Genomic DNA, 24895 nt, shown 5'->3' on the forward strand with positions numbered 1-24895 from the left:
AGATACTCATAAAAAAGTGGCTTGGGACAAAGCGAGACACTTTTTCTGATGTTTTTTTTTTATTATTTGTTGTAGATGTCTGCCCACTTTGTGGACCTCGAAGCATTGGCCCTGTTCCTTAAACAAGTGCCTCTACACCAGAGACTCAACCTGGATGCTGAACTGCTTCAGGTAGGCCCCAAGATGTATTAGCACTAAAATTAGTGGGGAAGAAAATATGTAAATTTGTAAAGTTTAATTAATATTTTTACAGGAAATGGGAATGCATTAGTACAATTACAGAGTTCCTACACAAGTACTGAAAAGTATGGAATTTGTTTGGTGTTCAGACATGTTCACGTCTGGAAAAATACAGAAACTGAGCTAAGATGTCTATGAGAGAGAACACAGCGAGCATCCTGGAAAACTATTGGCAAGATTGACAGTTACGTTAGGAGTTTTGCATAAGAATAAGGGATCCAAGGTGCAGAATACAGAACCGAGCACAAAGGTAGATTAAGATATTCAAGAACTTTCCTTGTATCTCAGAGGGAAACAAAGTGTGTGAAGTAGCAACACAATTAAGAAAAGGGAAACAAAAGGTAAAAAATGTGAAGGTACAGTGAAGCTACAAGCTCAGTAAAGACATGGCCGGCGAGTGAGGCAAAATAGCACAACAAAGGGTAATAAAAAATCTCAAGCAACTGGAAAGGGCAAGAAAAAGTCTTGCGTAGGAGGCTGAAAGCAGTCCAAGGGAGACTATCCACCAAGTTAGAAGTCAAGTTAGAAGCCGGTGAGCCACGGAATCTCCTCCCTGGTCGGAAGTTACGAGATCTGGGAAGGAAGAACAAAAAACTGCAAGTCGGAGCAATGCAGCAAAATAAAAGATAACGAGGAGACAGGAAGTACAAAGGACATATTGACTATTTGAATGGCCAGCTCTTGTTTTCCTCCAACCTTTCGTATGAGCTACTTTTCCAGGCTATAATCATTTCCTATAATCAGCTTCACTCTATCATGGTTTTTAAAAAATATGCTAATAAATCATGCACTTTTATTGTTGCCTATTCGTCAAAAAATATATATGTAAATTGTATTCCCGTCTATTAAGCACTCTTCGATATAATTCAATAATTAAATCCAATAATCAAAAAGAGAAACATTTTGTACATATATAAACCGCACATGGGGCGGCACGGCGGTCAAGTGGTTAGCGCACAGACCTCACAGCTAGGAGACCAGGGTTCAATTCCACCCTTGGCCATCTCTGTGTGGAGTTTGCATGTCCTCCCCATGCATGCGTGGGTTTTCTCCGGGTACTCCGGTTTCCTCCCACATTCCAAAAGCATGCTAGGTTAATTGGCCACTCCAAAATGTCCATTGGTATGAATGTGAGTGTGAATGGTTGTTTGTCTATATGTGCCCTGTGATTGGCTGGTGACCAGTCCATCGGGTCCTTCTCAGCTGAAGACAGCTGGGATAGGCTCCAGCACCCCCCCGCGACCCTCGTGAGGAAAAGCGGTAGAAAATGAATGAATGAATGAATAAACCGCACATGTCCCTTAACCACAGGTGGAATATTTACATTGAAAGCTTGCAATCCTACTTACACTCGGTGTTACCAGCATCACTCGAGATACACGTTTTCATCTTTCAACAGCTGCCGTAGTCCAAACAGAATCTGTCGCAATTCTACACTTGATCAAACTTAAGATTTGTCAAATCAAAACATGTTCACTGCATAAAACTTCAAATAATATTAGTTTCCGCTTCCTGAATCTCCATTCTGAGTATCATGAATCATGAAGTTCTTTTGGCCATACATTAACCACGATTGGCTGGCAACGACCAGTCCATGGTGTACGCCGCCTCTCACCCAAAGTCAGCTGGGATAGGCTCCATTATACTCCCGCAACCCTGGTGAGGACAAGTGGCACAGAAAAAGAAGGAATGACAATGTTGCTTTAGAAACATTGGTGTCCTAGCTGTGAGGTCTGTGCGCTAACCACTCGTCCGCCGTGCAGCCTCTAGTGAGAAATATTATTAGATATTACATGATTTTGCTTTGTCGCCGTCGATAACAAAGTTGTGGCTTAGCATACTTGTCTTTTTCAGTAGGTTTAGGTTTGGACATCCCTGCTGCAGAGACACTCTTGAAACATTAACGACATCAGAGACTGAAGTCTCACACAGAGATTAAACGTCTGAGATGACAGACAAAAATCAATAGGAATAAATTCTCTGGAGAAGTATTAGATGAACACACATGTTTTTTTTCCACTTTAAATCCATATCTGTGTTTGTTCGGAGATGTTTTATTGTGATATTTTTACACATTGTTCAGCATAAAGTCTGAACTTTATAGCTACATGCTATTTATATTTCAGGTTTCAACACCAGCAGAGCTTCCGCCAATGACGTCCAAACAGGAGACGCCCAAAGTGGCCGCATTCACACCCCCGCCTACAGCTTCTGAAATCCCTAACAAGAACAACAACAACCCTAATATCTCCAGGTCTTTAAGCCTCTCTGCAAGCTCTGACTTTCAGGGTCCCTCGGGTGCCGCTGTTGCTGCACCCCCGGCGGATGACGTCGATGAGGACCTAGACCAGCTGCTCACTTTAGCGAAACCAGTGTGTGATGTCTCAGGAGGCAAGTCTGACAGCACGGAGAGTGCTACTGCTCTACAGAAAGGTTAGCACTATATATGAAAATGAGTTTGGGGGCGCAGCGGCGCAATTATCCTCATTTTTCTTTATTGACGATGGCAAAATGAACTGATTCTTTAATAAAGGATATATTTTAGTGGTAGTAGTAGTAGGCTTCTACCTAAATAATTTGTTTTTTTATGCTAACTTAAATAGAAAGTGATTTGAAGGAGTGCTGCAGCTAGAAGAGGAGGCTCTCTCACTAGTTAATTCATTGAACATTTCCCAGCAGGAAGATGCTTTGACATAAGGTGTGCCTGTAATTGTTTCTTAACATGTAAAAGCGCATTATAGGGTTTAGATTAGGAGTGTCACAAGACACCCAAATCCCAAGTTGAGACAAGGCAATTTTTTAAAGGAAAAATGCATGAAAAAAAAAAATCATCCACAATCCTTATATACAACATGTCTGTCTTTTCTGCACATTCTTACGATATAAAAGAGACAGGTAATTAATGCATGTAAATGGGATACACATATACTGCATATAAAGCCTGCTATTAAAACACATGCATAAACCAACAAGGTTTTGTGGCTTTGTAGCCATTCTGTAACCATTTACTACATTCGTGATAACATGTAGTACTTGCAGTATTTAGCCGTATTTTGATTAATTACCTGACTTCCTTCCTGGGTGCATTGATTTCACATAAGCAACATTGTACAAACGAAGCTCCAATATGGACAGTCGCGTTATCTTTTGGTAGTGATGATAAGTGCAGCGCTTTGAGCCAGCGTGTGGTGTGGCAAGGTGTCACTATGCAAGTAAAGTAGTGCTTTGGCGTAACAATTGGTGCGGTTAATTATTATTGCAAGTTTTTTCTCAGAACGAGCAACCTTGTCACTTTAATTTTGGGAGATCTTGTGACACCCCTAGTTTAGAGGCTCAAAAATAGTTAGTTTTTGAAGCATGCTTTTGGTAGTGATGGTGAGTGCAGCACTTTGAGCCAGCGTGTGGCGTGGCAAGGTGTCACTATGCAAGTAAAGTAGTGCTTTGGCGTAACAATTGGTGCGGTTAATTATTATTGCAAGTTTTTTTCTCAGAAAAAAAATCTTGGGAGATCTTGTGACACGCCTAGTTTAGAGGCTCGAAAATAGTTACGTTTTTTTTAAGCATGCTTCCAAAAAGCTCCACTGACTTATTCGTTCCATCTCCAGAGTGTGACACTGTGACTGAGGCCGTAATAGAAGAGAAGACTGAAGAGCGAAAAGAGGAGATCTCTCATCGTGGGTCTGCTCAGGAAATGACGGAGGAGGACCTGGAGGACTGGTTAGACAGCATGATCTCCTGATCATCACTCATTAAGAAGAGGAGCAGAAACGTCCATCAGTGTGAATAACCCACATATATGCATTGCATCCCATATTTACACTTAGCTTTGTGCTTCAGCTGCTAATTGCTACCACCACAAAAAGGTAGGCTGATTTTTCATCAATCTAAATATATTTATTATTGGTCACATTTCAGAAATATGAATCACGTTTGTGTAATCCAATTTGCTATGTTATACAAGGTCAGATGTAGTCATGTTTCATCAGACCTGATTGAAATTCACGTAAAAGCAATTAAAATGTAATATTTTGATAGCATCTTATTATAAACCTTATCTGGTTTTATATGCCACATAATAGATTTATTTCTCAGCTGACAAATGTGCCTTTTGTCAAAGGAGATAAGTCAGGCCAAGTAATAATTATGGATAAAACATAATGACGGTATATAATTTGAATTATATTTATTGAACCAGTTAAGCACAAAATTCCTTGTAATATACTGCCATCATTTTCTAGGGTTAAAATGAAAGAAGTAAACGCCTGGTGGTATTGCAGTACTATCACATCAGGAAGGGCTTCCGGTATAAAAACTAGCGATGAACTTGCTGTGGCGGCCTCCAAGGGAAAGCCCAAAATTTAAAATTAAAAATTACCCTATAATGCAGGTGTGTCCAAAGTGCGTCCTGGGGCCATTTGTGGCTTGTAGCCCATTTTTTATGGGCCCTCGACACATTGTAGAAATGAATAAGAAATTTAACCAACACACATTTAAAAATGGGAAGAGAAAAAAAAATGCAAATGAGGAGCTAACAAGATGTTTTATTGCCTTGGGTAGTTTATTAATTTCCTTCCCTTTCAAACAAATGCAAAACTACTATGTGTGTTTATGTATGTATATACTGTGTTTCCTTAAAACGGCTTGATTTGGCGTCAACATGGTTGGTAATCTATAGTGGAAACAAGTGCAGACACATAGGAGAAATAAACTAAACTGAGTGGCACATCTAGATTTTATACAACAAATTTTTTTTCTTAAACATTAAAGCCACAAAATGAGCTCAAGCGAGAGAACAAAAAGGTTCTTTTGCATAGTTTCCCATAAGGCACTTTGGTATTGTCACGTTTACATATTGAAACCGGTTTGAAAAGGCAGACATGAGTAGTGATCAAAATAAGCATCTGATCTGGCAAACTGCACCCTTCAGACATTCCATTTGTCAAGTTTCACGTGTGGTAACGGGGTCGGAGTTGAGAGGGTGAAAAGGCAATGTGGGTCAGAACCAAAAGAAAAGTTTGCATAAACGACAGCTTGGATGTCTCCTGTCAGTCTTTTCCATCTTTTCGACTAACTAGAGGGAAGTCATGTTCACAGTCTGTCAGATGGAAGACGGCCACCGGACAAGGTGGCCATCTTTAGCCTAACTGGTCCTCGTATTGCTTTCGAAAACAGTCTCCAGTTGGGAAAAAGTCCCAGCATCTCTCCTGGTACATCTTCCACACGTATGACTCCTGAGAGGGGAAATAAGCAGAGAAGAAGAAAAAGGTGAGATGCTGAGGAACATAAGAAATCCCTGTCCAGATTGTGTTATTATATTATTCAATAGTTGCATCCAGATAGGATCCATTACTGGGTGAAAAACGGTGTAATACATAAGACAATGCTAAGACCAATGTACCGTATTTACAGGTATGTATATAATGTATATTCATATTCTATGTGACTGTTACTGACTGCTATGGACTCAAAAAAATACTGGGGAGAAAAATGATCCCAGATATACTGTAACAAAACAAAGTTTATAAAAGCAATGTTACATTTGACTTGAAAAATGCCTGTACAGTAAATATGTGTTTTATGAATGCTACACTGACTCTGCAACAGATTGATATTTACCATGGAAAAATCTGAAATTATACAAATGGGTTGCACGGCGGAGTGGTTAGCATGCAGGCCTCACAGCTACAAGACTCAAGTTCCATTCCACACTCGGACATCTCTGTGTGGAGTTTGTATGTTCTCCCCGTGCATGCGTGGGTTTTCTGCAGGTACTCTGGTTTCCTCCCCCCATATCACCTCGTACCTCAGTAAGAGGTACATTATTAAAAAACAAACAAAAAAAAAACCTTAAACTGTATGTATTATGGAAAGCAGGAAGTGAACAAATGTAACAGTTACTGATTGTAAAAGTACCAGATGGAGGGGTAGGATTTAATAAGCTTTGCTTCTTCCTACTCCTTTTGGACATGTGGAACTGGGAACTGATTATGTGATGCATTCAATTGTAATCTGATGCATGTTCAAATGAAATAAAACCATTACCATTACCATTCCAAAAACATGCTAGGTTAATTGGCCACTCCAAATTGTCCATAGGTAGGAATGTAAGTGGGAATGATTGTTTGTCTATATGTGCCCTGTGATTGGCTGGCCACTAGTCCAGGGTGTACCCCGTCTCTTGCCTAAAGACAGCTGGGATAGGCTCCAACACCCCCCGCAACCCTCGTGAGGATAAGCGGTACAAAATGAATGAATGAATGAACAGAGGTGTAACATTAAAATATTTTTGGCTGCACTTGAGTTTGTTTTCATGCAAATATTATTTTACCCGAGAATCTAATTGGGAAAAAAAAAATCCTAAAGAACTCATTTACGCCTTGCATGTAAATTAGACAACTAGCAATTATTGGTTTTTCTACTCATGCCTGGGCCACTACTCGAAAAACCTTTGCACCTTAAAAGGGGTATGTGGCACATTCCTCCATCTGCATGGGGGGCAGGGCTATAAAAAAATAGGCCAGCTAATGTTTTTTTCATTTTTTAAAGCCCAAAATGTGCAAAGTGTGTGTGTGTGTGTGTGTGTGTGTGTGTATATATATATATATATATATATATATATATATATATATATATATATATATATATATAATGTCAACGTTTACATAGTAAAGTTATTAAAGTAAATGGGATTTGGTTAAATTCAGAGCCGAACCTCAAGCCATTACACACTTCGATGTTCCCTTTCAGTGGGTTCTTTCCTGCCCACAGCTTTATGAAATGGTAATCTTCTTGCCTTCATCGTGCTTTAGATGCACAGCTTTTATTGTTGTGACTAATATGAACATTATGAGGCATCCCTTTAATATTTGGCACAGCATTATGTTTCAGTAAAGTGATATATTCATGTCCTTGCAGACGGCATAGAGTTATGACTTCATTGGATTAGTTGAGTGTTTCAAAATGAGAAATTAAACAGGATCTCTTCATTTCAACGACGGCGGCCATATTGCAGATTTGGTGACATGTAAGCCAAGATGTGAGGAAAAACTAATGGGCTGGAAATGAATACAACGGTCAACAATAACATGCAATTGTAATAGAATTATTTCTGTCTTAACTATTTTCTTTGCAGCTGAATGACAATAAAACACGGTGCATCTTTCAAGGAGGCCAATAAGGTAAAAAAAAGTGAACCCACGCATTGTTTCTTCCTGCTGCAAAGCTCCACTTATGCAACGCATCAAGTGGGCTGAAACAAGTGAAACCTTTTGACAGGAGGCTTTGAAACATCACTTTTCTTTCTTTATGTCCCATTTCCATGGCATAAAACAGCGTGTGTGTGCGTTTCTTCTACATACCTGGCCCGTGTGCTCTGTCTCGTCCTTGTTAATCAGGTACATGAGGAAGAACCTGCACAGGAGAACACCGGTTAGCGAGCAGACACACGGAGGGTCATTGTGAGGGGTTGTTGCAGCACTCACAGGTAATTGGCGAGGTTGTGCTCTTGTAAGGTGTGAGTTTCAAAGCCGTGAGGCGTCCGATCAAAGTAGTCATTGCCGATGCCGCAGATGAAGCATTTGGTCTGGGAGAGCAGAATTGAAGTTAATAATACATTTTCTATAATTAACACATTCAATAGGGAATGTTGCCAAACTTCAGCTCCACTTGTGTGCTTTGCTTTTGTGTGATGCTAGCGACCTAAACCATAACCATGACTAGCTGTGAGGACAAACCTGAAACAGGAAATTAGAATCAATACAATACAATAATTTGTGGTTAATATTTCCAGACCTGACTGGAGGATTCCTCATTTCTAAATTCTATACATGTTTTTCAAGTTGGGAGCATAAAAACCACAGTGGTTAACTTTGTTTTACACTTACAGTTTGAGTGGATTTGAATGAAATGATCTGAAATGGGATATGAAGAACTGAAAAACACTCTAGCCCTATTATGCTGGGTGTTACTATGCTAACATTAGCACATTAGCATTTTTGGCTCTTTTCATGGAAAGACACTTATATGAACACACGGTAGGTTTTAACATGAAACCATTAGCATAGAAGCATTTTCAGCCATTTTCATAAGTAAACACTATTATGCTAGGTGTTACTATGCTAACATTAGCACATTAGGATTTTTGGCTCTTTTCATGGAAAGACACTTATATGAACACACGGTAGGTTTTAACATGAAACCATTAGCATAGAATCATTTTCAGCCATTTTCATAAGTAAACACTATTGTCCTAGGTGTTACTATGCTAACATTAGCATAGTAGCATTTTTGCCTCTTTTCATGGGAAGACACTTATATGGACACTTAGCTTTATTACGGTAGGTGTTAACATGAAACCATTAGCATAGGAGCATTTTTAGTCATTTTCACAAGTAAACACTATTATGCTAGGTGTTACTATGCTAACATTACCATAGTATCATTTATAGCCATTTTCTGGGTAGACACTACTATACTAAATTTTAGCATTGCAAGCATGCTAACATGATCATACTAGAATATTTTGTGATTTGGTATGAACTTTAGCAGACACTTGGGCCATCATGCTAGTTGTTGCTATGCTAATTTTATCATGCCAACATAATTATCGTCAAATTTTGGGGCGTTTTCAGAGGGTGGCGCTTATACAAACAATTAGCACTCTTTGGCTAGGTGTTAGCATGTTAGCTCTACCGAATGACTGAATGGGCTATTCCCCCCTACGCCACGCCATGCCATGCATTTCAGCACAACAGAAGGTAGCAATATACATAATGAATAATTATGAATATTCCACTACGACTTGGAAGTGCACCGCTCTGTATTTTTTTTTTATTCTTACTCTATTTTTCTTATTTTGCCTTGCATTGATTGTTTATTATGAATTTATAATGATTTTTGGAGAGCTGCTCGAAACACAAATTCTCTTGGACGTTAATGATCTATTAACCAACCAATTAATTAATTATAACATTTTTAAAGTCATTCAAAGCCTTCCATGGTATGTTTTCATGGTCAAGAAATGTAAATATGTAGATGAAATGAATGTCTACGGCTATATTTATGGTGTAAATCAAAAGACGTGGAACTATGGTACTTGGTGGAGATCTGCTTTTCTCGTTAGAAGTTTTTAACTAGACCCCAAGTGCAAACCCCTTCTCTACCTCCATATCCTCCTTCACTTGCTCCTGCTGGTCTCTCAGCTCCCCAAAAGCATCGATGATCAAACCTGCAGGAGGACATTGAATGCACCACATTCAAGCCCACACAAGAAGGTGTGCCATTTTGCTTGTATGTCTTCATGTTGTTAGCCTTAAGGTGAAGTGAGAGGAAAAGTTCGATACCTTGAATGATGGCCAGTAAAATGACAATGACGAAGAAGAAGAAAGTAATGTCAAAGAGGATTCGGTAGAGCTCATACGGGTCGCCAGCTGGGTCCTCCAACTCATCTCCAATACCACCCCCAGCTCTTACACCCACGTACATGTGGAACAAATAGCACTGGTGGATAGAAGACAGGCAGTTCACTTGCATTTTTGTCATTATGGAGGCAGATGAATATGGCGTTTTAGTTATTGAAAATAATGGGGGAACAGTTTTCTATTTCAAAAATAATAGCCAGATGAATCTTTCAAATATGGCCTTGCTGCCAGAAAGACACAAAGTTTGGAAGAGACGTACCGTCATCATGTCGTCACACTTCATGTCAGGCTCATCTTCATCCTCGCTCTTGTTGTAGAACCTTCTGAAGAAGTTGAAGGCCACCACAGTGTAGAGATACACAACCACTGCCAGCAGACCCACGGTCAGCACCAGCTAGGAGGGTATGCTCAATCAGTCAATCATATTTCACACAAATGCTGAGGTCAGTCACCGTCAGAAGAAACCTTTCACAATAAGAGCGATTTATTAGAATCATTTTGAAAAAAATGTTTATTTCTAAGCTCTTTACATTCCAATTGACGTTTGTTTTGCCATATAATTAATGACAAAAATGGTCTCAAGAAATACTGTCAATATCGATTATTGACAATAACAATGACAATGACAGGCCTCATGACGCTAATAATAAATAAAATACAAAACATTTACATACTGCTTTTCTAGATACTTAAAGGTATTTCTATTTGTATTATTTCATACGTAAATAAGACATTCATTCATTTTCTACTACTTTTTCCTCACGAGGGTCGTGGGGGTGCTGGAGCCTATCCCAGCTGTCTTGGAGCGAGAGGCGGGGTACACCCTGGACTGGTCGCCAGCCAATCACAGGGCACATATAGACAAACAACCATTCACACTCACATTCATACCTATGGACAATTTGGAGTCGCCAATTAACCTAGCATGTTTTTGGAATGTGGGAGGAAACCGGAGAAAACCCACGCATGCACGGGGAGAACATGCAACTCCACACAGAGATACCCAAGGGTGGAATTGAACCCTGGTCTCCTAGCTGTGAGGTCTGCACGCTAACCACTAGACCACCGTGCCGCCGTAAATAAGACATTAAAATAGAATTTTGGACCATTCCGCTTCACAGAATTGTTTCAGTTCAGCAATATTTTTTATATTATCTGGTGTGTATGGCTCTCTTGAGGTCATGCCATAGCATCTCAATGGGGTTGAGGTCTGGACTCTGACCTGGCCACTCCAAAAGGCGTAATTTCTTCTGTTTGATCCATTCTTTTGTTGATGTACTCGTATGTTTGGGGTCAATGTCGTGTTCTCGTTTGAGCTGATGGTCTTAAGTTCTCTTGCTAAATGTCTTGGTACATTTTGGAATTCATTTTTCCATTGATGACAGTAATCCGTCCAGGCACTGAGGCTGCAAAAACAGCCCCAAACCATGATGCTACCCCCCTCCACCATATTTCAGTTGGGATGATGTTCTGATGCTGGTGTGCTGTGCCATTTTTCCTCCATACATAACAATGTTGTCCCAGAACTGCTGTGGAACATCAAAGTGGTCTTTTGCAAACTTTAGACGTGCAGCAATGTTTTTTTTTTGTCATCAGAGGTTTCCTCCGTGGGGTCCTCCCATTAACTTTATTCTTGTTCAAACTTGGACGTATTGTGGAGGTATGAACAGAAATGTAAGTCTTTTTGCTGATGCCCGAGGATTTCTTCTCACCTCACTGACCATTCTGCAATGTGCTCCATGTTGGATGACACCTGACTCAAATTAGCCAAGGGGTTGACATACCTTTTCCACTCTGTTCTGTGAGTTTTTTATATTATATATATTTATATATTAGTCGCATGTTCAAATAAAATGAAACCATTACCACAAATGTCCCCAATCAAGGCCTCAAATTCAACAACCCTGCCTCTTTCCCTTGCGGTGGAGTACAGCTACATTTGTTATGTTATGATGGTATCCCCCCCCCCGTAATAAAAAAAAAACAATCACGTTGGCGTTTGAGGGTTACTGTAATCAGAAGAAAATTACACCCCAACGGCATCACGACCAGATGATGAAGGTTTGAACCTTACTTCAATAGATGATGCTAATAATTGCTTAAAAGAGGCGCTTCCCTCTCCTTTGGCTCCCCCTGCTGGTGAGAACACATACCTGCTTGCCATTGTGTGTGACTGAAGATAGAATGGTACGGAGGGTCTTGAAGCCCATAGCTATATCCAGAAGGTGGGCAGCAAAGAAGAAGTTGTTGAAGTGTCCAAAGATAGACATGGTGGTGTACCAGATTAGATACAGGAAGGACTGCAAAACAAAAAAAAGATTCATTTTTTACTAATGATTGTTGGATTTATGAGATTAAAAATATAATCAAATGGGTCATTAAACTTGTTATATACACAATCCACTTACATTGTCGGTCAAAACAACTCCCAGTTTCCAAATGTGGTACTTTGTGTCGATGGAGCTGAGCCTGCCACAGAAGCACCAAAACCAAAACACCAGGTTTAAATATTGAAAAGAACACAGGAAAGAGTAGACTGCTACAAATACTTGGTCTGGACATCAATTAGATTTTCTTGTGCATAATTAATAGACGGTGATTACATCATGTGTGCACAATAACAACATCTCAAGGACGTGACAATGCGGCTTTCTCACCAAGATAGCAGGGATGCTTCATTCTCTACCGTCTCCACTGTGGGGTCAAAGTCCAGAGCGCTCTTATCGAGGCCTAAGAGCTCGGCGATGCGCTCAGCTCCGTACAGGTCACCATATTTGTTGATCACCTACACGTAAACATGCAATCCGGTCACATTTGATGTCAGACACAGGCCACGTCTACGCTAACAAGGGCATATGCTCTAATTGGAGAGAGAGTAATAACTGTTTCACTTTTAATAATGACATGGAGTGCACAAGAACATGGAAAAGAAAGCTCTCTCTTTGACCACAAACATATTATACAAATGACCATTAAGAAGCAAACAAACACTGCTGATGAACAGTACAGCAAGTGGAACACATATGTGTACCCTAGCCAACATTTTAAAGGGCGTGTAGAGGTAGATAAAGTTGCTGGATGCTGACCACCATGCTATAGACGTGTTGGATTGGAGCATTTATCATATTTCTAAATATATTTGTTTGTTTACACTCACTTTGCGTTTAATGAACTTGTCCCAGTAGTTGCTAGGGAAGGACCTACAGTAGAAAATGCAAAAGCAAAAGTTAAGTCTTTGCAATATGAGAAAAATAACATGCAAAAGGTAGACATAGGATTCATGAATTGAATTTAATTATGATGCCACTAGGTGTCATTACATCACATTATATTGATGAAACAATGGCCACCGAGTATGCTAGATTGGGAGTCTGTGATTATGTATTCTTATTTTCTATTTTTAGTGTTATTTCATGTCTAGAAGGCTCTAATAATCCTAAAAGACAAGGTAAACATTAAATAGGTATTATAGGCTCTAACTACAAAAATATTCCATTCCAAATAAGGAATCCTACTTTGGCGGAAATTAACAGAACCGTTTGGTCTGGAACCATTTAAGCACTATAAACTATAAGAATAATGAATACTTCAAATAAAACAATAACCTCATATCATACCATAGCAATCCCTGAATCTGATTGGTTGTTTGATTTTGTATTAGCAGCAGTTCCATTACTATGAGTACTGTTTATTATATATTACTGGATATATTAGCAAGGTCACCAAGGTTGTTTTTTTCTTCTGAGAAAATGAAAATGGCTACTCATTTTCATTCATTCATTTTCTACCGCTTATCCTCACAAGGGTCGCGGGGGTGCTGGAGCCTATCCCAGCTGTCTTCGGGCGAGAGGCAGGGTACACCCTGGACTGGTGGCCAGCCAATCACAGGGCACATATAGACAAACAACCATTCACACTCACATTCATACCTATGGACAATTTGGAGTCGCCAATTAACCTAGCATGTTTTTGGAATGTGGGAGGAAACCGGAGTACCCGGAGAAAACCCACGCATGCACGGGGAGAACATGCAAACTCCACACAGAGATGGCTGAGGGTGGAATTGAACCCGGGTATCCTAGCTGTGAGGTCTGGGCGCTAACCACCTGACCGCCGTGCAGCCCACGACTCATTTTCGTAATTTTTTTTTTCATAGCTTATCTAAAACTCTTGTTTTGTATTTCACAACGTCCCTATTTCTAGTCTTCCTACATTATTAAATAAAAACCAGGTTTGCCACCTCGGCTGGGCCCTTCTTACTGCATCCAGGGCTTAAAGTAAAAAAAACAATCCTGAGCCTGAACTGTAGTAAATAGCAAATGAATGCAGCGCAACCGCATCATCTCCTGGCCAAAGTCTGCTATTACTGATAGAAAACAGAAAACGTATTTAAAAAAAAATTGAAAACAGCATATGAAACCCAGTTGAGGTGAAAGTAGGATGTTTACAAAGCAAAATACGGATGCTACTACACAGCGACTTGTGCAGGGCAGTCACTCATTGGTTGATCCGGGCATGCACTGTGGTCTCACCAAGAAACGCAGTTTCTGGTATGTTTTAATTGTTCCTGAATACAAAAGATATTTATAAAAGGTATTTGTTTGAATTAATTATTCGTAAAAAAGTCATTATTCGTGCCGTTCTGAATACCGTGTTCGGGTTCGGCTCCACCCCAATAGCATACACTAGCTTCTTAGAGCACAGCACACAAAAACATACACCTTTCCTAGAGTTTTCTTGAATGCAGCATAATCGTAGGATTGGACAGTAGCGGTTTGGGGGGGAGGGGCTTGGCAATAGCTGCATTCAAAGCCCTACCGCATGGTGACAATGACTTTGTTTGTCTGGTTTTTTTCCTTGGTCATATTGAAACGTGGGGCGGCACGGCGGGTGAGTGGTTAGCGCGCAGACTTCACAGCTAGGAGACCAGTGTTCAATTCCACTCTCGGCCATCTCTGTGTGGAGTTTGCATGTTCTCCCCGTGCATGCGTGGGTTTTTCCTCCCACATTCCATAAACATGCTAGGTTAATTGGCTACTCCAAATTATCCATAGGTATGAATGTGAGTGTGAATGGTTGTTTGTCTATATGTGCCCTGTGATTGGCTGGCCACCAGTCCGGGGTATACCTTGCCTCTCGACCAAAGACAGCTGGCATAGGCTCCAGCACCCCCGCGACCCTCTTGAGGAAAAGCGGTAGAAAATGCATGAATATTGAAACGTCGGAGATCTGGCATCAGCTTTATTAAGCAAGTTCTGCCGATATCGATACTGTGCTTTTTCACGGATAACGATCCTACTTGAAATAGGAAAAACCTCATTCAGATATGAATATATTCATAACATTCCATGGCATAGGTTGAAAACTGTCAAAAAAAAAAAAAAGCTCAAGTCGCTTGACTCACGGGGTGTTGATGACTAGTCGATCCCACTGGCCCTTGATGTCGTCATCAGACGGCTGCTCAGTGATGTAAAGTCCATCAAACTCAAGCTTCCTGGCGATCTCCTTCTCTCGCTTGAACACCACCAAAGGAACCTTTGAGTTGAAACAAGTCAGACGGGGGCTGTTAAGAATACAACACTTCAGCTTGGAGGAATAATACTTGTTGAACACACGCCGACCTTGAGACAATAGTACCCCACCAAACACAGCAGGGAGATGACGGTGTGGAATACGGCCAGGAAGCGTAGGGTTGGCAACATGTAGCCTGTGCTCTCTTGGAGGACAAACTCATCCATGTCGAAGAGCGTGTCCTCGTCATCCTCGTCCTTGGCACCCCAGCTGTTTCCCTCATCGCCTTCATCCTCCGCATCACCAGTCACCTACATGTTACAATATTGTCACGTGAAGTCTTTCATAGTCTTTCATTCGGACCTCATCCAAATTTACTTTCCACTGAGGTCCGAGGGCCGGCTCCAACTCTTGTGGTGCCCAAGACGAGACTTAAGACCAGGGGGGACCGAGCCTTTTCTGTGGTTGGCCCCAAGCTGTGGAACTCTCTCCCCTCCCAAGTAAAAAAAAAAAAAAAAGGCCCCCAACATCGAAAGCTTCGAAAGCTTGTCTTAAAACTGGCTTTTAACTCGGACTGAGTCGTATGGTCCTGTGTCTTTCAATTGGTTTTATTTTTCATATTTTTATTGCTTTGCTTCTTGTTTTTAATATTTTTATATTAATTTAATATTAATATAATTTAATATTAATTATATTAATATTAATATATTATTATTATATTTAATATTAATATTTTAATATCTATTTTACTATCGTTTACTTTTGGATTAAATTCAATTTGTGCCTTTATTTATTGTATTTTATTTTTACTTTTTATTTTACTAATCTGTGCAGCACTTTGGAAACTCTGTTTATAATATTCATTCATTCATTCATTTTCTACCGCTTTTCCTCACGAGGGTCGCGGGGGGTGCTGGAGCCTATCCCAGCTGTCTTCGGTCGAGAGGCGGGGTACACCCTGGACTGGTGGCCAGCCAATCACAGGGCACATTTAGACAAACAACCATTCACACTCACATTCACACCTATGGACAATTTGGAGTCGCCAATTAACCTAGCATATTTTTTTGGGTGCTTCTCTACACAATGTACCATCTTATCCCTGATGTCTTTATGCTATTGGTATGCTATTATTACAGTAATAATAATGTCAAGCAGTGAGATTTGAATTACTGTAACTGTATGGTTGCAATTGTGTTTACTATCACGGTTCATGTCTTCATTGTTACTATTGCTACTGGTAAGTTGGACTGTTTCATTTCACTGATATCATCTCCATTGTGACCCTTAGCCATCATTTAACTGTTCTGTTTGTCACTGTTGTTGTTATGGGAATTCTTGTTGCTGCTGTTTTTGTTTTTGCCATTCTCCATGCTGTTTTTCTCTACTGCCCCCCCGCCCACCCATCACAGTTTCTCTTCTTCTTTTCTGTGTTTCTTCTTGCAGTCCGGTCGCTCCAAATGCGCATAACAAAAACATCAAGTAACGGCAAATACAATTTCTGTTTTTTTGTTTTTGTTGTTCTCCATGCTGTTTTTCTCTACTGCCCCCCCACCCCAGTTTCTCTTCTTCTTTTCTGTGTTTATTCTTGCAGTCCGGTCGCTCCAAATGCGCATAACAAAAACATCAAGTAATGGCAAATAAAATGTATTTATTTTTTTATTTATTTATTTTTTTGGTTTTTGTTTTTGCTGTTCTCCATGCTGTTTTTCTCTACTGTCCCCCCCCAGTTTCTCTTCTTCTTTTCTGTGTTTGTTCTTGCAGTCCGGTCACTCCAAATGCGCATAACAAAAACATCAAGTAACGGCAAATAAAATGTCTTTTTTTTTTTTTTCTCTCTCTCAAAAAAAATTTCAATGTACAGGGAAGTTGTAGCCAACACCTTTCCTGACACAGAGCAAATCTGTTTAAGCATGTAAGGGCATTTAGATCAACAATACTATCTGCCCCAATGGCTGGACGGGACAAAAAAAAAACCTAGCATGTTTTTGGAATGGGGGAGGAAACCGGAGTACCCGGAGAAAACCCACGCATGCACGGGGAGAACATGCAAACTCCACACAGAGATGGCCGAGGGTGGAATTGACCCCTCGTCTCCTAGCTGTGAGCTGTGCTAACCACTAGACCACCGTGCCGCCCTGTTTATAAAATGTGCTATATAAATAAAGTGGATTGGATTGCATAGGATTTGTAATACATAATGCATTACCTTATAGAAGAGGAGAATGAAGTTGATGGCAAAACACACAAACAGAGCCAGGAAACGCAGATTGTAGAAGTTGCGAGCCAGATAATTCTGGAAAGTTCAATACAAACATCAGATAAAAATATATGTAGAAGAAGTAGTAGTGAGAATAGATAAGAGGACTGTGACTTCTTGCCTACCAGCGTTTTGTTCAGGTAGACGTCCAACGTTGCGAAGACACTGGACATGAAGGCAGGTGAAGCTTCTTTGGGTTGGCTTGTTTTGGTTTTGGGCTTTTCCTCAGTTGCCGGCTCCTTGGCGTTCTCCATCTTTGCTTGGTCCTCCTTCTCTTGGTTCTCTGTGCTGTGGAAGTCATGGTTGTTAGCTGGCGTGCTTTACATTCTGTGGTTAAGAAGTGTTACCGACTCTGCTTTCTCAGGTTCACTCTCAGGGGATTCATCAGCCTTGGAAGAAGCCTTCTGCATCACACATGGAGAAATGGTTCACGTTGTACAGTAGATGGATTTGTTTCACTTGATGTTGACAAACCTTCTTGTGGTCCGTGCTGGAGTTCTCTGCGTTGAGCTCTGAAACATCCCCCAAACCGGGCTCCACGTGCTTTCCGCCTTCCTTCTTGGGTACGTTCAGCATGTCCAACATGGTGTCAACCTCTGCTATGTCCGCCGCCGGAACCATGGCGGCATCTGAACTTCCAGAGGACTCTACGGCTTCGACTTTCTCTCCTTCAACGGCGTCTCCATGAATGCCAAACTGAGTTGGGTCAGGCATGTTTCCGAGGATGTCTGTGACTTTCATGTTCTTGGCACCTTCAACCAAGCCGCCGCCGAACATCGAGGACCAGATGACGTGGAAGAAACCAAAAATGAGGCTGTAGATTCCTTTGAAGAAACCTGTGAAGAGCATCCAGAAGAAGGAGAAGCAGCATGTGATCATCTCCTTGATGGTCAGCTTCTTCACTTTCTTGAGCTTCTTGCGGATGTTTTTGATGGACACAATTTGGCGTGCGTTGCGTAACCTCTTCTTGATTGACCAACACGCCGAAGCAAAGGCGGAGGTCGACTCCACGGCGCCGTCTTCCTCTCCAGCCAATTCATCTAGGATAGTGAAACCTTCCTCCTCTTCCTCCTCCTCCAGTTGTTCCACGGCGTCCGGCTCAGAGATCTGCGAGGCTAGCTGCATCTCAAAGATAGTGTCCTCGCAGAAGTTGACAAACATCTCCATCTTCTCGCTCTCGCCTCCCTCATTGACTACGTCGAAGATGAACTGGCGTTTCGACTCTTTCACCTGTGGCTTCTCCCACTGCTCCCGGCTGGACTCGCTGATCTCGAAGTAAACCCTCTCGATGCGTTTGGCGCTGCCGTTGATCTCGATACGGCCCAGATACGGCTCAAAGTAGCTCAGCACGCTCTCGGCCAGGTCCAAGAACGTGGCCAGGCGTGTGTCGTGCGGCATGTGCTCGGACAGGTTGGTCAGCAGCACAGCCACGTTGAATCCGATGTCCTTGGCCGGTTCATGGAATCGCTCCACAAACTCCTTGTAGTTGAACATGTCGTTTTCATCAGCCTCCGCGCAGGAGAGCAGGAAGTCGATCTCCGACTGGCTGTACTGCTTTTGGCTCTCCATTGACTTCTGGAAATCTTTCTTGGAGATGATGCCCTTGCACTCGGGATCGTACTCCCTGAAGTTATCGGAGGTCGTCAGGTCCTTCAGCTTCAGGAACATGTCGAAGAATTTCAGGATCATCTCAACATTGTTGGAAGACTCTACAAGGGTGTCGACCATCTGCTTCCCGATTGTTCCATTGACAACATTGCCTAAGAAGAGAACGTTAAGAAGAGCATTAGCTTCACAACAACGCTTTAACAAATTCTACAGCAGCGTTTTTACCTTCTAGCAAAGACAGCAACATGACAACCATGTCTTTCTGCAAGTCCATCAGCTCCTTTAGCAGTTCAATCTGACTGGCATCCTGCAGAAACATACAAGAACATTCTTAAGGGTCCCTCAAAAGGGACTTTTAATATCAATCAATCAATCAATCAAACTTTATTTGTAGAGCACTTTTCATACATAGAATGTAGCACAAAGTGCTTTACATGTTTAAAAAGAGAAAGACAACAACAAGACACATATACACACACACACACACGCAGAAGAAGTTTGTTTGCCCGAGTACAGAGGAACCAGTTCAGGAAGCGCTGCCATCTGCGCTGGGGGGTTGCCCACGGCCCAGGCCATGATGCCGCAACTCAGGGGGCCACCACACAACAGGTAGGCTGCAGTGGGTCACCGCCACAGAGCTCCCAGCCACCCCAGTCGGTAAGTCCCACGAGAGGAGACACCCCAGCCCCCAACCGAGGACAGCCCCCAGCACAGAGAGCCCCCACTGAGGAAACACTGAATATATGGGATAAGAAATATAATATATATAAAAACATAAAATAAGAATATAGAAATAAACATAAAACATAAAAAAACACAAAAGTAAAATATATAAGAACATTAATAAAAACTAAAATAAGCATGTGTAAAACTATAAAAACATTTGGTTAAGATCCAAAACAAAAGGTATAGGGTATAAAATAATCATTAGATAAAAGTCAAGTTCAAAAGTTAAAAAAAGAGTATACTAGAAGCAAGAGTTAAAAGCTAAATTAAATAAGTGGGTCTTGAGCCTATTTTTGATGTAATATCTCCTGTTTAAAGCCACCAAACATGAGAAATATCTTGAATATCTTGAACAATTAATCAATGATTAATCAACAACTATTTTGGTATTCAATTAGCCATTTTTTTAAATTCAAAATGTAAATATTCTCTAATTTTAGCCTCTCAAATGTGTGTTTTTTTATTTCCTTAGTCATCCATAAAAGCAGACCTATTTGTGTTTTAGGTGAAACAAGAAATCGACACATCATTTTTGCCTCTTTTCTAATATGTTGCGGACCAAACCACAAACTGTTGTTTGATTCATATTGATTTGGTCTGTCCACGGCTTAACCCAGGGGTCTCAAACATGCGGCCCGTGGGCCAAATGTGGCCCGCAGGACACTAGTTTGAGGCCCCCTGCCTTGATATGAAAGTTTAATGTTAGTGCGGCCCGCGCAAGTTTGATATGGATGCTGTATGGTATCATGTACCCAGAAAAAATTATTACGTTTGATTAATGTTCATGTTAAAGGTTAAATAACTGTTAATAGTTATCCTCCCTATCCGTGTGGAAGTGGTAAGTTTTTGGCTATTTAAGTTTAAAGGAAATAACTTGAAGGCTTTTTTTGGGGGGTTTTCATCAGCAAAAAAGCTAGCCTGGCATAAAGGCAGTTTAACCCTGGAACACATTATTTCTATTTCCATTATTTAGGCCTTATTTTTTTTCCAAATTTGAACAACCGGCATCCCAAAATTTGACCTTAGTGGATTTTCCATGCATACACATGCAGCAGCCATAATAGTAGACAGTCACCCAAAATCTGGCACCTATTGTTACAAATCCAAGATAAAAGCTATATAAAAGGCATGTTACACAGACGCTGACAACTATAACCAGACAATATAAACAAATGAACCAAAACCAATCATATGTTAAAGTAAAAATAAGTTGTCCCTAACACACTTTTTTTCAAAGCAGGTTTGACCAGCACGAGTACCTGAGACAGTTTCATCTGCATGTTGGCAAAAACATGTAAGAAGCCAACAACTGCATCCCACAGTCTGCTGTGTGCAAGACTCTGCTGGTTCCCAATACATGGACCCTGGTAAAGGACAGAGAGGTGAGATGCATTTAAAACCCCTTTGTATATCTCATTTCTCTTTTGCATATTATGCAGATTATTTACCTGAATATACTCAGTCAGTGAGTTGAATATCTGCTTGGCTACGGATAATGCTTTGGAGAAATTCACTTTACCAGTTTCATCAATGATGTCTTTGCCTGAGTAGTACCAGTAGAAGTCACTGATAGATTCCTAAAAAACATGAAGGGGATAGTGACATTGTTAATATAACACAAATGCCAACAATAAGGGTGATATCTTTAATAATAATAATAATAATAATACATTTTATTTGTATAGCGATTTTCAAAATACTCAAAGACACTTGAAGTAAAGCAAGTAAACAGAATAGAAGACACACCAAAATACAACATTAATTGGTTAATACACAGTGAAAACATGAGTAAAAGTATGTGTGCTATACAAACCTGAAGGCGCAGTAAATAGTCAACTGTGCTGATGATAATGTTGACCGTGGTTGTGTTTCCGGTTTGGGTTCTGAGGAAGTTCTGGAACTCTGATGGGGAGCCATATCAGTTTTCAATGGATTATTCTTTGGAGAATATAAGAAAATGCTGCAGAGTTTTTGATCATTTCAGCTTACCGCCATTGTGCCCCTCGCACAGAAGTTGCAAAAACCGGAACAGATCTTTTGTAAACTCATCATTCAGTAGCACTTTGGAGCCTTTTGTGAGAGTATATGATTGTTAATGTCAGAAAATGTGGAACAAAATGGAATAAAAACATGAGGCGTATCCTAATGATTTCTTAATATCGCCAAAAGAAGCGATACATCCAAAGCAAGCAGCACAGGTTACATGTTGAAAAACATATTTAAAGCCCAGTTGCCTTTAGATTGCAGGTTCAAAAACCCAATCCAAAGTGATTAAATGTGTCTACATGGATTAAAAGCGAACGCTAAGATGTTTTTCCATAAGCGAGAGGAAGCCTGATAACTTTCACATGCAGGCCAGGAATGAACCTGATGAAGGATTCATATGTTCAGATAAGAAGCTGAGGACACACAAAAATACAAGAATTCACTTCAAATTCAATCAGATACTCCAGCCAACAAGTGTAACTTTATTATTTATTTTCTAAATGCGTGAATTTTATCTCAATGAGTTATTTATTTTTCTTATCTTGTTTACTCTATTTTCATTGCTTTCTTTGTATATGCTTTATTTTATCCTTTCACTTCTGCTCCTCCCGGGCTTCCGTAGTTGGCCCCAGCTCTGGTAGCACTTCCTCTTTTTGCCACACCACGTGGTTGGCATTGACGAGGGTAAGTTCAGTTAAAGAGCTGCAGACAAAATGTGTTGTTTAGTTTAAGATTTGGTCAGCTGTGTTGTGTATATTGTTTTTATGTCGATATATTTGTCATTTCAAGTGGTTTTATGTTATTTTCATCGTTGGTTTTAGTTAAAAGGGCTTCTTTTCATTTACATTTCTGGCGGGATTTTCGTTACATTTGGCCCGTCGTGGTTTTTGTTACAATGTGTAATTTATGTCCCGTCTGTGTAGGGTGCAGAAGTGGAGGAAAAAGAACTTTATTTTCATTCTTTTGTCCATCAGGTATGTGTTTTTCATTTTTGTAATCATAATACCTTTTCACGTGTCATTAATCACTCCTTCCCCTTCTCTCCCCCCACTCCGTTACTTATGTTGGCCACTAGTCGGAAAGTGTCGTGAAACATTGTAAATATAAAATCTGTGTTTTGTTTACCATTAAAACAAGTACTTCCTCTCTTTGCCACGCAACGTGGTTGGCATTGACGAGGGGTGCAGAAGTGGAGGAAAAAGAACTTTATTTTCATTCTTTTGTCCATCAGAAACCTAACAAAGGCCGTTACACAAGCTCTGTGTACGCTTTACACCAGATATATTTGTAGAAGCAGATAAAACCATGTGAAAGTACCAAGAAAGAAGCCAGCATTGTGTGATAGATCCTACATAGAGTTTTGCTTAAAGCCCAAGAAGAGTGCACATCCTTTGGTTTTAACCCTAATAAAAACATAATTAAGCAGTTTGCATTAGTAAATGTTCAATGAAAGGAATGAGTACAAAAATAACACAAAGGACAAGCAATGACTTATGAGCATCAGTCAGCATGCACAGTGACATTATGAGGCGGGGGGGCACACATATTGAAGGAGACATTCATTTTGTAGCATAAACATATGAAGATGCTCTTAATTTGCTATTTACCCCGCTCGGTGTGGACTGCCGCCGATGGTTTTTTTTAATGAGAGGAAAGAGACAAATAATACATGAAGACATACGCAAAAAGAGAGGACAGTGAGTTACAATACAAAGAGTATGAATACAGTCATGCAGTTAAATATCATTTCACAAAACCCTGTCTATGACGCTCAGGCGTGGTAGAAAGTAACTCTAATCGTTACAGACACAAGGTAGTAACAGTGAATTGTTAAAGAGGAGGAGGAGGACCAAATAATGAAAGGACTCACAGAGAAGTTATTAGATGTATAATAACATCAAGTGAACAGTGTTGTAAATTGGGGAGAAAATCAAGTTCTTTTTTTGTTATTAATAAACCAATTTACATTCCTATTTTACATCCACTTTACAACACTTACAGTTTCTCCAATGGATCATGGTGGCTTCAAAGTCATGCAGAGGCCACCTGTAGCCACGCTTTAGGTTACCGCCGAACATTCAGGACCATAGGTGAGGGTTTCAAACACAGATGGCGCTGATGTTTACATTAGATATCAAAGGTGACAAATCGGAAAACACTGCAACTTTTACACTGCACCATACCACTACAATGCCGCTACGAGATGACAGTATTGGTCTTCAACGGCCTCTCCGACCGTGAGGATCGAACTACCAACCTTCCGGTTTCCTGCTCTACCTCCAAATGTAGTATTTGTGGTGGGAAACAAAGTATGACTGTATGGGAAACAGTACTATTTTTTATGCTACAGTTAGCAATGGAGGGCTGCACGGCGTTTAGTCGTTAGCGCACGGACCTCACAGCTAGGAGATCCGAGTTCAATTCCACCCTCGGCCATCTCTGTGTGGAGTGCATGTTCTCCCTGTGCATGCGTGGGTTTCCTCCCACATTCCAAAAACATGCTAGGTTAATTGGCCACTCCAAATTGTCCATAGGTATGAATGTGAGTGTGAATGGTTGTTTGTCTATATGTGCCCTGTGATTGGCTGGCTACCAGTCCAGGGTATATCCCGCCTCTCGCCAGAAGACAGCTGGGATAGGCTCCAGCACCCCCTGCGACCCTCGTTAGGACAAGCGGCAGAAAATGAATGAATGAATGAGTTAGGAATGGAATATTTTCCGCTCTGTTTTGAATAAGTACTACTATATATTTGCGCTTGTTCACCACAGAGCCATGAGACATGATTACACTTGGAACAAGTACACCTTGTTCTCTTAGCTATCATGCATACACTCTTTCATTGTGGGTCACCTTCCGGTTCCTCAACCCAGTTCCACATGGGGCTGCTTGGGCCTGGCTAGACTTTGACCAGTCTCTCCAGTGCTGGCATTACATTGTATTCACTCCAAATAGCATAAACTGTGAAACTTACTATTTTTATACTAGTTATCAGTTATTTCACAGTTGATAGAATGCAAGAACCCGGGTGGTTCCCACCCTGGTAAAGGGGTCGGATTGTACACCAGCATGTCTTACTGGTATTTATTGTGGGAAGCTAAGGAAGAATTTAGTTTGACTTTGGAGGCCCAACTGTAGTTGAATGTC

At 40.7% G+C, this 24895-nt stretch overlaps 2 protein-coding genes across 3 annotated transcripts in view; one reads left to right on the forward strand and one right to left on the reverse strand.

Annotated features, from left to right (window-relative positions):
- Nucleotides 1-6763, forward strand: part of aven (apoptosis, caspase activation inhibitor) — a 36117-nt gene extending 29354 nt beyond the window's left edge. The window contains exons 3-5 of one of the 2 annotated variants that reach the window (XM_058057873.1): nucleotides 76-171; nucleotides 2367-2673; nucleotides 3846-6763. In XM_058057873.1, coding sequence (XP_057913856.1) covers nucleotides 76-171; nucleotides 2367-2673; nucleotides 3846-3979 — 537 coding nt within the window. In that variant the 3' untranslated portion in view covers nucleotides 3980-6763. The remainder of the gene's footprint in view (nucleotides 1-75; nucleotides 172-2366; nucleotides 2674-3845) is intronic. The other variant, XM_058057872.1, reaches the window with a different exon arrangement.
- The window catches only part of ryr3 (ryanodine receptor 3), a 118705-nt gene continuing 98096 nt past the window's right edge, over nucleotides 4287-24895 (reverse strand). The window contains exons 86-107 of the mRNA XM_058057853.1: nucleotides 23358-23372; nucleotides 21754-21834; nucleotides 21578-21666; nucleotides 21213-21341; nucleotides 21024-21128; nucleotides 19264-19345; nucleotides 17905-19190; nucleotides 17782-17834; nucleotides 17556-17718; nucleotides 17380-17466; nucleotides 15281-15481; nucleotides 15064-15194; nucleotides 12817-12859; nucleotides 12317-12444; nucleotides 12068-12128; nucleotides 11813-11959; nucleotides 9919-10053; nucleotides 9582-9738; nucleotides 9402-9466; nucleotides 7722-7822; nucleotides 7599-7650; nucleotides 4287-5471 (exon numbers count right to left, since the gene is read on the reverse strand). Coding sequence (XP_057913836.1) covers nucleotides 5376-5471; nucleotides 7599-7650; nucleotides 7722-7822; nucleotides 9402-9466; nucleotides 9582-9738; nucleotides 9919-10053; nucleotides 11813-11959; nucleotides 12068-12128; nucleotides 12317-12444; nucleotides 12817-12859; nucleotides 15064-15194; nucleotides 15281-15481; nucleotides 17380-17466; nucleotides 17556-17718; nucleotides 17782-17834; nucleotides 17905-19190; nucleotides 19264-19345; nucleotides 21024-21128; nucleotides 21213-21341; nucleotides 21578-21666; nucleotides 21754-21834; nucleotides 23358-23372 — 3407 coding nt within the window. The 3' untranslated portion in view covers nucleotides 4287-5375. The remainder of the gene's footprint in view (nucleotides 5472-7598; nucleotides 7651-7721; nucleotides 7823-9401; nucleotides 9467-9581; nucleotides 9739-9918; nucleotides 10054-11812; nucleotides 11960-12067; nucleotides 12129-12316; nucleotides 12445-12816; nucleotides 12860-15063; nucleotides 15195-15280; nucleotides 15482-17379; nucleotides 17467-17555; nucleotides 17719-17781; nucleotides 17835-17904; nucleotides 19191-19263; nucleotides 19346-21023; nucleotides 21129-21212; nucleotides 21342-21577; nucleotides 21667-21753; nucleotides 21835-23357; nucleotides 23373-24895) is intronic.

This window comes from Doryrhamphus excisus, chromosome 19, assembly GCF_030265055.1.
Source record: "Doryrhamphus excisus isolate RoL2022-K1 chromosome 19, RoL_Dexc_1.0, whole genome shotgun sequence".
NCBI classification, from domain to species: Eukaryota; Metazoa; Chordata; class Actinopteri; order Syngnathiformes; family Syngnathidae; genus Doryrhamphus; species Doryrhamphus excisus.